The 15,222-nt window shown below is 39.4% G+C and overlaps 1 protein-coding gene across 2 annotated transcripts in view; it reads right to left on the bottom strand.

Annotated features, from left to right (window-relative positions):
- Positions 1–546: 546 nt before the first annotated feature.
- RRAS2 (RAS related 2) overlaps positions 547–15,222 on the bottom strand; it is a 44,215-nt gene continuing 29,539 nt past the window's right edge. For both annotated transcript variants that reach the window (XM_030481947.1, XM_030481948.1), the window contains 5 exons: positions 13,702–13,789; positions 12,876–12,978; positions 10,431–10,539; positions 2,468–2,586; positions 547–1,998 (listed from right to left, as the gene is read on the bottom strand). In XM_030481947.1, coding sequence (XP_030337807.1) covers positions 1,911–1,998; positions 2,468–2,586; positions 10,431–10,539; positions 12,876–12,978; positions 13,702–13,789 — 507 coding nt within the window. In that variant the 3' untranslated portion in view covers positions 547–1,910. The remainder of the gene's footprint in view (positions 1,999–2,467; positions 2,587–10,430; positions 10,540–12,875; positions 12,979–13,701; positions 13,790–15,222) is intronic.

Below are 15,222 nucleotides of genomic sequence, written 5' to 3'. Positions count from 1 at the left end.
ATCTCCCAAATGTGCTTCCACTGTAACTTCTTGCTTGAATCTTCTACACATTGCTCATAAGTAGCCCTTCAACAACCAGTAACTTTATTTAAAGGGGATTGGGGGGGGAAGCTACCCACGCTTTCAAAGCAGTATTACACAACCTAATCTAAATAACACAAAAAATAATTAAATTTCTCTGCTATGCACAGCCCTAGCATTACTTCTAGGTTTAACACTTTGCTGCTCTACAGGTAACTGAACTTGTTTAAGCACTGTTTTCTCAGCAGATGTTTACAGATTTATGGCAGAGCACCTGACTGTGAGCACAGCAACACAACAATTGTTGACTGGACCACTGACTATGTACTCCAAGTCAAAACAATCATCAGCTTTTATCATCTCTTACGATTTAAATTGAAGTAGGCTTTCTTCCAAGCTTGAAGAAAGGTTGTGCAGATGTGCATATATATCTCCTAAGCAGGTCCCATCATGCCCTTCTTCCCCCCACCCCAAAAAAATTCAGGTTTTGGAGGAGAGTCAGAAAGAGGCAATGTGCTTACCCCCTTATAATGGTTAGATCATCTTTAATTCTAGCACCTGAAGTTATACAAGGGTTTGCTTAATAATCAAGTTTCAAAGAACTGTTGGACACATTCAGTAAGGTGACAACTGTGCAATACCACTCAGTATTTCAATATCAGGGACCATACTCTTGAATTGTTTAAACACAATCCACAGAACTCAAAATTAAACAACCATCCACAGTTTAACTAAACAATCAGTTAAAAGTCTTACAGTTTAATAATTCACATAATAGTCTTTAGTAGGGGATACTGAAATTCATTAAAACACAACACTAGATTTTACTCTATGGGTGCGTTGGGCAGGCACATAATTTGGCCATTCTTGGGTATAACCGAAGAGTAAGGAGAAGTTTACCACAGTTTGGCAAATCCCACATTTTGTCAGTTAAAAGTGAACTGTGAGAATTAAATACTCATCTTTACATATACACAAGTTATGCTGTGAAAGCATATTTGCTTACAAACATATAAAAATACTTGTTAACTAGTTTGATAAGAAAATAATGTATAAAAGTATATAGCAAAAACATTTAATCATCTCTGACAATGGAAAGATCAAATTCATTTTTATATCACATGAAACAAAAACAGCTACAATTTTAGTTTTCCTTAATCCCTTACCCAAAAATACAAAGGAAGACACAATTTGTTTCCAAACAAATGATGTGAAATTTCTTAATAAGCTGAAATGCCTCAATCCAGAATGAGCTCAGGTATTTGGCCATATCCTAATAGTAGTAGTAATCATCCTGTAGCTGTTCTGGATTCATAAAATAAATACAGTAGACTGTTTTGGCCACTGAAATAAAACTGCAGCATAAGTGAGAGATGAAAATTTTTGCTGACAATGAAATTCAGTGTAGGTTTCTTAAGGCTAGCTGAATACTCAAGTCTAATTTAACTGAGGGCAAAAAAAGCCAATCCACCCCTTTTTTAAAAAGTATTCTCTATACTTCAATATAGGTCTTTGTAATAGCTAATGAAATGTCAGAAGTAAAAATAAATTAATTCACAAGAGACAACTTATGCATGACTTCAACACCTTGTCCTACACGGTTTTGTTTCATCTCCTTTGCGAATAAAACTCCACAAGGTGCAAGCTCTTAAGGGAGAGGAGGAAGGAACTGTGGTATTAAAGAAGCAGCCTTAGTGTTTTGCTTTGAAGTCTGCCTCAGGATGACTGAGTCTTCTTCAAGAACTATTCTGCCAGCTTCTTGGACTAAGGCTATTCTGGTGACCACTTTTAGGACATGCACATGTAAGGCTAGACCAATACCAGAAGTGATGTAAAATCATGGAAAATAAAAAATAATCTGGCAGTTGATAGCTTGGTTCTTGGGATTCTCAGAAAATAACACAATGGCAGCCTTTCTTGTCTTTTTCTTTCCGTGTTGGCTCTGGTGAAGGAGGGCACTCTTGTTCTTGAAACTTCCTGAAATAGATATTTCAAATTAAATTCAGAGAATCAGTTTTAGTTAAATAAAAATAAATACTGTATTTAAAGTTATGGGGTTTATATTCTTACGGAGGATGGACTTACTTTTGACACTCAAACTATTGATTAAATCACAGCTTTTTGAGATTTGCCTTTTTTTTTCCAAGTAAGAAACACCACTTTTTACAGAAGGCTAATCTCAAATTTAGTTTATCAGGCTTACTTGCTGGGTGATCAATAAAATCTGAGAGATTAAGGTGAAGAAAATACCTTTCAAATACATATTACATTCATGTAAACATTTTCCCTAACACACAGGAACACTTTATAATAGAGAGCATTGGTCAAAGTTCACAGGAAACAGCAGGCAGAATTTTCTCAGTGATTTCCCATTACATTTCAAAACATCTGCTGTAGCTATCCATTAATGTATGGACATCAATTACCTGGTCTCAAGTTAGCATACCTTATAACTCTGACAAGTTCATGAAAAGCTTGGTCTACATTCAGTCTGATTTTTGCTGAGGCTTCCATGTATGTTACTTTGAGTTGCCGTGCTAGCTGCTGACCTTCCTCTTGCGTCACCTGTAACAGACACCACTCATTAAGTTCAAGGCTTCTGCATATACATGTCAAGGATTTGTTTCCCTCAAGCAATAATGTTAATTTGGCCACAGAATAGCTTCCACACTGCCCACATAATACAACTGGGAAGCAAATCCATGTGATACCGCTTTTCAAATGCAAGTGAAGACTTCTTTCTTTTTAGGTTTCTGCAACAGGCAAAGACCAGCCCTCCAAGGAATTTCCCTCTCTGCAGCTGCCTCATCTTCACTCCAGTTCTGCATAAAAAGACCAAGTTTTTCTTCACAGGCAGGCAAGAGTCCTTCACTCCTCAAAGCAAGTGCTCCAGTTAACATCTGCTGGATTACTAACAGAACTGTGAATACTACTGCTAAACTCGCTCCCTGTCCCAGCTAAATCTAGACACAAAAAAAAAAAAAACCCCACCAAAAAAAAGATGGCTATTTTAGAAACAAGAGCTGATGTTTAGCTTCCAAATCTTTATATTCAAAAATTTACTTTGGACACAGCAAAATATTAATACAGTCAGTCTTAAATGTAGCTTAAATTACAAGACATCTGAAAAACCCATTAAGCTTTCAGGCTATCCAGAGATACTGAAGAAACATTGTCTACCTTCTGACTCCTTAGGACAGAGAAAAGGGAGATGAAGAGGAAATAATGAGCATCATAGAGCTGGTACAAAATTTAAAGTGATGAAGCAAAAGGCAGGAAGCTAGTGGACCATTATCGGAAGGAGAAATAAGTCGGTCACAGGCTAAAACCAAAGGTGATCACTGTGTATTTTTGGATGAAGTAGAAAGCAGCGAGGTCAGAAAGCAGAAGGCTACCCTGAGCAGTATAAGACATGTGAAGCTTTAATGGGAAGGTCACCCGCTGGGCCGGAGAGGAAAGCGCAGCTTTCAGTGATGAAAGGAAACACAACAGATCTTGCCAAGACAATGGCTAGTGGAAGAAATGTCAAAGATTACACTGCTTTCACAGAACAATGTTAAAGCAGTACGCAGAGGACTGATATGATGAGAACCAAAAAAAAAAAAAAAAAACCCCAAAAAAAACCACCCCAAAAAGAAGGTTTATTTTTAATTAAGTTTCAAAAAGGCACTCAGATATTCCCTTAGATTAAGAAGCTACACAGAAATAGATGGGAATAGGAAAGCACAGAAGTACTTATTAGCTTGTAAAATATTTGCCTAACAGCTACACACATGGTTTGAGAGCCTTCATGCACAGTACCTCAACATCTTTGATAGTACCCCCAGTGGCATTATATTCATTTATTTACTGCTGAATTGAGGGCTGCTCCCACTAAACCCTCATGAAGCTCTACAAAAAGATGCCAACTGGAGTAACTCAGGATGCATCTGCTGATCTCAAACACTCACAGAAAACTCTACATTTATTTCAGTGTTATTACCACCAGCTGAAGCCAAAAAATACCCTCAAAACCAACCCAACACCAAGATCAACTACTGGAGCTTCATTTTTAACTGCAGAGTGCAATGTGAGAATGACTGGGATCCTTCAATCCTCCATGGCTGTCTGAATACAGAATTATATTCAAGATTTTTGCTCCACTAGCTAGAACAAACCCACTTCCACCTTCCTCCTCCCTAGCCCCAGATGTTGAAGTATCTTTATTCCAAAGCTTACAAAGGCTGCACTTTGAGAAACATTTATAGGTACTTTCTGGCACATCAATGACAGTGCAGGATCTCCCCAAGTTTGCATTAGGGCTTCCAGAACCTTCCCTACGTCTCTGCCTCACCAGAAAAAGTAGGTTAAAGTACAGATACGGCAGTTTTAGCAAAACTAACTGCCTTTACTTTTCTTCATCCCTGCATAGTCTTCTCTAGCCCCAGAAAGTGAGAGGCTAAAGTCTAATAAAAATAAATAATTGGGAATGAATGCATAGGCCTGAGGAGAAACTGAACCCAGTCTTTAAACATACATGGTTACTACTTTCTTCATTACTCTATCTAAAGCACATTAGAAATAGAAGTCAAACTAACACTGTGATAATGTCAAGCTACACTTCCACAATATTCTGCATATAAAACATTATAGATGCAAATTAAAGTCCTTATTGCATTTACTAGAATATCTGTAGTTGCTTAATTCCAAAATATTCTTTTTAGTCTTACAAGCATATTGTCAAGTAACTTATGATCAATTTTAGTGACCTTAACAAAGTCAGTTTAGATAAAATACTTGATTTTGGGCACAATATAGAAACATTTGCAGTGCCCAAGCTGTAAATTAGAGGTCAGAACATACCAGTTCCATTTTCGAGTCTGAGGGAAATGCAGTAAGTACAAACATACCAAAATATGAATTTACATCTTTTTACTCTCCCTTCTTGAGTACAACAATTCTGTATCATGACAGGCTTTTCAGTAAGTGTGATGCAAGAGCTTATTAAATATAACCAGAAAAAAACCAGAAACTAAATCCTTTTTCTTCAAAGAACACTGTATTTTATTTTGACAGAAGTATAGAACTACAGATTTTCTGGTAGTAACTGTGTGTGTACATGTTTGTGTTGGTTCTGCAGGGAATGTCTCTTTAGGTTTGCTAAACTTAAGGCTGAATACAAATGGGAATCATGAAGCTTATCCTTTTGTTACAGGATACTTTACTGGGGTTTTTGGGATATCATTCATTCATGCTGTTCAGACATTTGGTAAAAGTTTCTTAACTTAAACACCATTATAGAAGATTTAAGTGAGCAAGTCAAACATGGAAAAGCTTATTTCCCAACTCCCTAAGCTCACAGTCTTTTTGCTGAAAGAGTTACCATTTGAGTATCTATGCAAGAATCCTGTGAACGTATCTCACATGGCCCTCCCTCTTCATTATTGTAGCTGAGAACTGCCAGGAATATATTCATTTATGAAGTTTCTATTTTTACCTCCAACTAAAGCAACTCTACAAGGCTACCTAATCTAACACTGTATCTGTATTTTGCCTGGACACTTACGCAAGACACTCACACAGGGCCACGTTGTACTTGTGTCAGCAGGTAACAGTAACTGTTTCCTCAAGTTTGAGAGGAATCCATTTCTACCTCTTTGTGGTCACCCTGCAGTGCTCTCTGCTCAGAAACATCGCCTGTTCCTGCCAAGAGCTCCATGGCTCCTGAAGAGTGCATCTGTCATCCCGCCCACAAGAGCTGCTTGTTCATGCCTACTGTGGCCTACCATAATGCTTTCCTAAGGGTAGTCCACTATTCACCAATTCTGTTTTCTCTGCATTCTCATATAAAAGGTCACTTTGGTACACACAAACTGTGGTTATGACACATATTTAGACTGACTTGCTGTATTCAAATACTGCATCAGGTGCCTGATTGCTAGTTATGTGTAAAGCTCAAAATCCGCAAGCCAGGATTTTGTACAAGGTACAACCCATCTGTAAGAACAGAAGCATCACTGTATATGGCCATAAAAATCTACTACCTCAAGAAGTTAATGTCACACTGCCATACAAGTTCACAATCATTAAGAGAAGGCCAAAACAAAATGTTCGTGAATTTGGGTAGGCAACCACCCAGGTCCCTGAACTCATCCACCTCCTGCAATAAGCCAGCTCAGGCCAACCTATTTGTGAAGCTGTGAGACTGCAAAACCAATATTAACTGCTTGCTTGCTAGCATCTAGGCTGATGCTGATCAAAGTGAAAGCACAAGGCTGCTTGCCTGAGATCATTAGCTTTGCTCATCATCCGCCCATGCAAAAACTGAAGTCACATGGACCTCTCTTTAAAACCTTGCTTTAAAGGTATCTAGCAGCACAGATGATCTTAGCACTAGGTCATTGTTTTAGTTTAGTCATGATGCAAAAGCAAAAACTGGCATTTAATGAAACCCAAGCACTTTCCTGTTGCAACTTGGATTTTCCTTGAAACGCTGCCATCTGGGGAATGATCAGACTTGACCTAGTTTAAACTAGTACTTATCTACTAAAAGTCATACATATCCTGCACTGACAAGCCTACTCCTCCGTCAGTAGTGGTTATTATTAAAACTTCTGGTGTTCTACTGAATTGTGTTAGTGTAGAAACATCCAGTGTTGTTGGAGTTGTACAGAATTGACCCATTTAAGAGAAAGACTACTATGCACCACTAACTTTAAGGAAAGAGCCACGAGAGATGTGACTGATCAGGGAATCTGGAAACACTGGTAACTTTACTCCTTATCATACAGGGACTCTCTGAAGATTAACGCTTGCTCATCCTTCAATAACTCATTTTTCTTTGTCAACCTAACCTGTGGATATTGAGGACTTTGCCTCCCATACCACAAAGGAAACAAAATTACAAGTCTGCTTAACTCTCATTTATCTATACAGGTATTACTGCAGCAAATCACTATGTCAAACTTTCTCTTTCACCTCTCCCCAAAACACCTGTGAGTTGACCTACAGTCTATTACAGACACCACTATTTTGTACCAAACTACACCTTTGGTATGCCCCAACATTTCATCAAGATCTACTGTTTGTGCACTTGGGCTGTAGAACCTAGTTCATTCATTTCCTGAGGAACAATTGCCACCACACAAGGATTAGTAGTTACACATCATTTGCTCCCAAACGTATGGTATCGCAACAATAGTACTCTGCACTGTCTTCAACTACAGAATAGTTACTTGCATAAAGGCGTGGTCAGACCCTTGAGACACCCAAAACTTTTATACATGTTTAACTCTGGCTCAGGAAGATTTGTGTGTTAATTCTGTTGAGTATTATTTGCTGATCAAAATGCACACTAAATTACTTTAAGTTAGCATTAGTCTCTCAGAGGCAGCATGTGTTCTCTATTATTTCACTGGTTTGCCTCCTGTCTTTTAGGAAAAAAGGGCAGGTGCCTAGTACAAGTTGTTTTGCTCTAAAAACTCACACCCAACTTCCTCAATTTCTAAAAATGCTACTTGAGTTCTGAAGCTGAAAAACGTATGTTTGTGATTACACAAGACAGTAAGACAACTTCTTGTAGTACTGCCAGGTAAGTAAACGGACTGCAGTACGACTCTAGCCTGGCTGACCACGTTTTTTGTGTAACCTGAGTGAGGCCTGGCATATCACCAGACTGAAGATGCAAAATGCACTTCTCACAGTGAGTCTGGAACACCTCACACTTCCCATTTGCCCCAGCACCCCTAGGCAAGGTGAGAGAGTACTCTTGCCTTTGCCCCTAGGCCTCCCATCGCAGCTGCATGTGCAGCAAGCCTGCAGCCAGAGCAGGATGACCTTGCTTGTCAGGCTGAAGTTTTCCCATGCTTGGGGAGACATGGTGGCAGGACTAGTTTTCAGCCAAGATCAGCAAGCTGGTCCAGCTCAATGACTGGATGTCTGCATGGAGAGTTCACGTGATGGAGCAGAAACAACCCCACCGATGAAGCAGAAACTCTGGCTGCATTTAACACCCAGCTGATAACATCTAACTGCTTGCTGCTGCTGCCAAAAGGCAAGATCTCACTTTCTACCCCCCACCCCAGCTCCTCCCTGCTCTGCTCCAAGCCACAGTCCCACCCCTTCCCATGTTTCCAGTGCTGGCACTCAAATCTTTACAGGCAGATTTAACTCACAGAGGTCCCAGAACACCATTCCAGCTGCCTGGTTTTTTCCCATCCAGAGATGATTCAACTCACAAAGTGCTTCAAGTGAGAGCTAGGGCCAGAAAAGGAAAGAGCAAAACGTGCAGACAAGGGAGAGGGGAGCCTCTCCCTTTTGGGGACCAATTTGGTCAGCTCAGCATCCTTAAACCATTCCTTTGGACTGACTTAAGGCCAACTGAAACACACCACGTGGTGGGAAAGGGGCAGAGCAGAGTTAAGAAGACATAAGTAGCTGTTTAAGCAAACCTAGAACTGCTTGTTCAGCTACAACTGTCTAAGTCTCAACTTCTGATGGAAGTCACAAATCCACCAATTTGAATGTAAATTGTGTGATAGCACCAAAAGTTATGCTCGTCAGCATCTATTCAATTAAGGCAATTAATAGCCATAAAAAGCAAAAGGAGCTTTTGGGGACATATGCTTTTATTTGTGTTCAGATATAAGCAGCAAAACTGCAAATTTAAGCAATCTGAAAACAGCTGCTTTGAGCTTCAATGCGTGCCAGCCCATCATCAGCTGAAAAAGCAGCTAGTAATCAGGTACAGAGGGACTAGCAGGAGAACAGGTGACAGGTACCTCTTTCCTCCTTTAAGGGAGAAACAGATGTGGTGTAATAACATTAGGAGGGTGGAGGACAAAGTTCATAACAATTTCTAGAAATGGATCTACAGGATTGCCAACTACATTTTGCAGGTATCCTCCAAAAACTGGAGCTGACAGCAATGATGTTATTTCCCTCCCAAAGCACCTGCATGTTTGTCCTTCAGCAACTACTGTTTGTAGAACAGTTCAGTTTCACCTACATGGTTTCCATGCCAATATTTGTGCATAAGATAAAGTACAGTAAGTTCCAGGACCTGCAAGGTTAAATTCAGGAATTTTGATTGGGGCACGATGGCAACTGAAGAGTGAAAGAGTTTCACTTCTGTATCAGGGATACACTGAGAGTTCTGTGCATGTGTGAGTACATGAAGTTACCCCTGATGAGTTTGTGAGCTACTTCTGTAAAAATTTCTTTCAATACAGTATCTTTCAGCATTGGTGTTGATTTTGTCATGATCTTTCCACACAGGTTCTAGGGTAAAAAGGCTGTGACAATCAAGGAAGCATACTCAACAGGAACATTTTTGTACTGAAGGTTTTATGTAGTATTCAAGAAATTCATTGAACAACAACATACTAACTCACTAAACTCTTCAATGTTCTTGTTTTTAGCCTAATTTTTTTCTTGTCCCAGACACAGTTTTTTGACAAAGAAAAAAACCTACATAAGCACTTGTGTACAGAAATTAAGTCATGCCTTGGTACACAAATCTGGGAATGTCTTCTTGTTTAAAGCTGTGTTTTCCTTGTGACACTCTTAAAATAATTACAGCAATTCTAGTCATATTTAGTTTACTCTCAGATAAAAAACAATCATGTGTTCATACCAAGCTTTTGAGAGTCATCTTACCGACTCAAGAGAAAATACTAAGCTTCTGAAGTTGCTGAAAAAGAATACAAGTTTGACACCTGTTCCTTTCCTGCTGATGTAGTAAGATTATTTTCATTTCCGCTCAAATCAGTTTAATTCATGAAAAATCAAGGGTAACTAAAGAAAACAAATTTAAATCCCCTTTTCAAAATCATTCTAAATTAATCTTTTAAGATCTCTTTACAACTAGAGGTGAGGTTGAAAATCTACTTGTTTCAAAAATTTAATCTTAAGGTACTTAAATACAAAAGTAATTAAGTTGCTGTACTTCAAACTTTAAAAGCATTAAGTCAGTTATACAGAAGATGAGTGGCCAAATGGAAACCAGCAAACGGCTACTCATTTATACATAACAAGAGTGAACAGTAAAAGCAACAGCACTGAGGTCTCAGGACCGTTACAGCTAGTGCTGGAATGCACTCTGCTTGGCACAGTGCACTATGGTGAATAACAGAGCAGAGGAATTAAGACACGTTCATGCCTGAGTAATCAAGTCATGACAGAAAGCTCTCAACCTGTATGTGAATACATTTGGTCTCAACATAACCCCACTGAGTCAGGCAGAAGATGTGCTGTATTTGGAATGCCACCATGCTTCTAAGTTTTCAAGTACAGAAACTGAATGTAGTTGTGTTTCTTGCATTGGAACTGTGATACGATTTTTCATTTGTTTCTTCGTCCCAAAAATAGAGTGGGAACAAAACTAAAATTTCTAGAAGAAAGTGAGCAGTAACTAATAGCAAGTGAATTACCTGTCTTTGGTGGTCCAGGTCTGCTTTATTACCAACTAGAATCATAGGAAACTCATCACGATCTTTCACTCTAAGAATCTGTCGCTGAAATTTATAAATTTCTTCAAAACTGTAAAAGAATAAAAGTAGATCATCAGTGTACAAATTCATAGATTCTCAGGTTCTGTAGAAGCTCAGAGATAATGAGTCACCTATTTGGACTTGCCCTGCCATGCCACACAAGCACAGACAGCTGCAGGCACTCCACCAGAGTTCACTGTCACAGCATGACCAGTTAGAGAATCATCTAATGCTCAAGCTAAAAACAAAATCCTGAAGTTAGCAGTGTGCTATGCACTGGGCTTAGGTGGGGCAATGTGCTACAGAGAATCAAGCGACCACAGTCCATTCTGTGAATACTGACTCGAGCTAGAATATCCAAACTACAGTCTAGAGACCCTGACAATCAGCATTTCAGCTGGCAACCTCCACAGCTGCTTTTAGGAATCTTGGGGGAAGCTATCAAAGCTGGACAATTTTACTTCCTGAAGAACAGAAAAATGGCAGGGCTAAGTGATGAGAGTACTTTCCAGTTACAGAGTTATACCAGGTACTGATGCTGTTCAAGCAGTAAGGAATATTCCAGCAGTACTTAAGGGAAAGTGAGCAAAGCAGAAAGCTTCTACAAAGACTGTGCATTAAACAAGTTAATTCTGGCCTAAACAAGGATTTTTGGAGTGTGTGGGGGGAATAAATAAATAATTGCTTTCAAGTAAACACTGTTAAAGCTACATCACTACATAAGGAGCTTCGTCACAGATACTTGCAGACAATCACATATCCTTTGGAGCACAGACCTCCCAAGCACTGTATTTAATTCCAGGCATACAGTCTGAAGCCATTTACACTTAGATTGCAAGCTAAAATTTAAAAGCAAGATGATTTATCAGTAAGAAAACTGCATTACAAAAAAAAAAATTATGCAGTCAATCATGACAATGCCAATCCACACGATCCATATACTGCAATCATGAAAAGAAAGGTGAATTAGAAGGAAGGTATGCCACTAAGCATAGCTGCAACTCCATTTAGATATGCTGTTTTAATACTCTGCTCAGAAGTCTGTAGCAACTAGAGGAAGAGAACTGAAAGTTACCAACTAAGTCCTCTAGGTTTCTTCTTGCTTCAGAATTACTTTCCATCACACAAGCAGGACAGACACTGCTAGCAGGTACTTCATTGACAGGCAAGGGAAGTCTTGAATCAAATGGATATCAAAACAAAAATAAAAAACTCTGCTTTTCTTTGAAGGATTTCAGAGAGAAGAACAATATGCAGGTTTAATGTGTCAAGACCTGCTTAAAATCAAGGCAGACCTTTAGCCAGAAAAGCAAACAAAAACTTATGATTTTTAGACAAACCAAGGAGTTTACATGATGACTTCAAAAAAACTACAGTCTTCTCTAGCAAAAATATTTATGCTAACACAAGTGCTCAGTATGTCCTAAATCCGCAGACCCAGTCTCTTCTGGACAGTACGTCAAGATGAATTTATACATTTAGCAGCATTAAGTGTAAGGTAACGATTCAACGGAAACACACTCATGCTCCATAGAATATTTATCTTAATTCTCATTATAGAGAGAGATGTTAATAAGATCAGAAGTAACTTATTAGAGCCTAGATAGAATCTGTAAGTGGGGAATGAGAGGGGACATCACAGACATTTTCTTTGTCGTTTTTTTTGAAACAAGTGGAAGGACACATCCCTGAGCACTTCTTTATTACTACATATCTGATAAGCTCAATGGAAGAAGATCACAACCAAAACTTTAAGTGATTGTCTATATATATGTGGCAGTTTCCTACTCTTACAACGATCAGAAGCTTCCTGACCAATCCCTGTGAGCTTCTAAAAAGATGTGTTTTATCTCAACTCTGCAGTCAAACAGTTATACAGCTTCCGGTCAATTCATGGGAGTAAGAGTGAGCACTGCCTGCAAAAGAGTGCAGAGACATACTCTGAACTGGATAACCTGTTCAGAAATCCAGAGCCAGCCACTTGACATTGATGAGCACACGGCAAGGGAATATTTCTAAGAACTGATCAGACATCTAGTTTAAATTTCTGTCACTTCCAGGAAACTATAATTCTGGACTGTAATGAAGTGCTTGAATAGAATTGCTTTTTGTGTGTGTGTGTGTGTGTGTGTGTGTGTGTGTGTGTGTGTGTGTGTGTGTGTGTGTGTGTGTGTGTGTGTATGCTTTCAAGTCATCTATTCCAAGAGACAGATACTTCCAATAAGCAACTGGTTTAAAATGGGTTTTCATCAGTGCTGAGTGTCACACCACAGAATCTGAAAGTGAACGCATATTTAATATTTCTCTTTGAGATCATTTCAATAAAGGATAAGCAGCAATTTAAGATTAATTACAACTTGTTTAATAACTTGACATCAAGCTTACCTTCCTCTATCAGTGACTGAGAAAACAAGCAGAAAACCCTCCCCTGTCCTCATGTACTGTTCGCGCATGGCTCCAAATTCTTCTTGTCCTGCTGTATCCAGAACTGAACATAAGCAAAACACTGATTACTACAGTTCATGTTCTGAAAGTATAGACTAAGAAAAAAAATCCTTCCTAACAGGATGTTGTTAGAGCCTCTCCTGTCCATCATAACTAAGCAGAAATCACCTTTCACAGATTCTATTAGATTTTTGCTAAGATTCCCAGCAAGTTCTTGGACTGGCTGAACAATTCAAGACCTACCAAACAAACTGAACAACAAAGTTTGGTGGACTTTGGCTAATTCACAACCAGCTAAAACAGCTGGAAAATGCTTAGAGAGACTTGGGTGGGGTGCTGATTTGTCCTTAAAGAAATCACTGGCAAGGAAGAACTGAAACTTTTAAGGCAAAGCATTTATATTGCACTTGGAATAGGCAGCACACAACAGCCAAGTGATGCGCTTTTCACTGCACCACATCACACAGGTAACTGCTAAGAGTCACATAAATTCTCCTGTTTTTGTCGACACTATGGCTTTGGGAATAATTCTTCAAAAAAATGTCCTATTTACTTTAGACACACATACTTAAGGCAGAAGCACTTCAGATCCAGGGTATCTTATTAACAAAGGTAGGTAGCTTTTATCAGCTGTACACTTACATAAACCCCACTTACATAAACCCTGCACAGTTGTTTACCTGCATTACATTTTATGCATACAGAGGTAAACACAGGCACTAACAGCTACAGGCTGTCAGTACCACGCTTTAGCCGGGCTACTTACTGTCCAAGCGCGCGGCTCTCTCATCTATCACACATTGCTTGGTGTAGGAGTCTTCAATCGTTGGATCATAATCCGTAACAAAATAGGACTGCAGAAAATAGAACAAGTTTGTGTGTAAGACAAGCGAAAACAGGACACTCATCAAGTAAGATGCTAAAACTGTACGCTTGGCAGCTTAGGGAAGATAAGCAGGTTTTACCCGTGTACAACTGTTTGCCACTTTACCCAAAAAGACAGTTAACAGCTTTCATATTCCTAGCAAATGCTCATAAACTGTAGAAATTACTAGCAGAGCTACTGAACTTATGGGATTCCCACAGAATTTCTAGCATTTTCTAGTGACTTCTGGTAACTCCTAGAACTTTCAGTTTCTAGTGGCTTCTTAGGTCTCTAGTAACTGCTAAGCTTCTCTGAACTTCTGATAAGGTTTAGAATTTCTGGGAATTCTCAAAAGTTTCCAGGATTTCCTCTCCCGCTCCCAGAGCTAGTAATTTCTAAGTGCCAGGATTTTCCCAGCTGTTTCTAGGATTCTCTAGCAGTTTTATAACAATTTCTAGCAACAGCTCCCCGCAGCACAAACAGCGCTTATTTTGTAAGGTGAATAAAGTTTCCTGGATTATCCTTGTTCCCAGGATTTCTCTCCTGGTTTAAATGACTAAGCACACACCCCCTCCAAAAAGAAAACTACTGAAAGCAGAATAAGCCATGGAATGCCTGTGTCACTCATTCCCTAAGCACAAGGCTCTACCAGATATTGCCAGTCTGTTGTTTCTCACCCAAACTGCAGAGCAAAGCACATCCTGGCACATCTTTTCGAGAGACTGGGTGACCCAGTATCAAATACTGGAGTTACAATACTATCTGAGGACAACAAAGTTAGATTTCAAAGGATGACTTTTTTAGTTCACATGCAGCCACAGCAAAGTTATTTTCACCCAAAACTAAAGCACATTGGCATAACAAATCTGAATTCTGATCAAGTTCCTCCCCTCTGGGCCCAACACAGGAGGCACTGGGGATGTGTACACCCTGACAGTTCGGAAATCAAGCACACTGGGCATGCACACACCTGGATGAACGCCACAGTAACTGAAGGCATACTATCCAAGTACATTACTCAGTTCTGTAAGCCAGTAAGGAAATAGGAATGCTTTAAAAGTATATACCGGCTCCTAGGAAGCAAAAATAGGGGGTGGTGGTGGTCTTGTATTAAGACATCACCAAGGAAAGGTGCATCTCCATATTAGTGTCAGAATTAATAGTTCTCTCTGAAGTGTCTTTCCTATCACACAAATTCAAAGATATCAACAAGACACTACTCTGTTCCGCTAAACTTACCACAGTCAAGTTCACAGGTGTCATGGGCGGGGGGTCAGGGGGGAGAAGCGTGCAATACAGCACTAGCCCATTAACCTTCTCCAGACACACCACTGCCAGTACAGAATACAGTGAACTCTGCTCTTGCAGATACAGTTTTATTAGTATGGGTGTATTTGTTCTTGTTCAGTTTCAATTTGGAGT

This window comes from Strigops habroptila, chromosome 4, assembly GCF_004027225.2.
Source record: "Strigops habroptila isolate Jane chromosome 4, bStrHab1.2.pri, whole genome shotgun sequence".
Taxonomy (NCBI): domain Eukaryota; kingdom Metazoa; phylum Chordata; class Aves; order Psittaciformes; family Psittacidae; genus Strigops; species Strigops habroptila.
The sequence above is the reverse complement of the archived record's forward strand: the minus strand, read 5'-3'. Positions and strand labels throughout refer to the sequence as shown.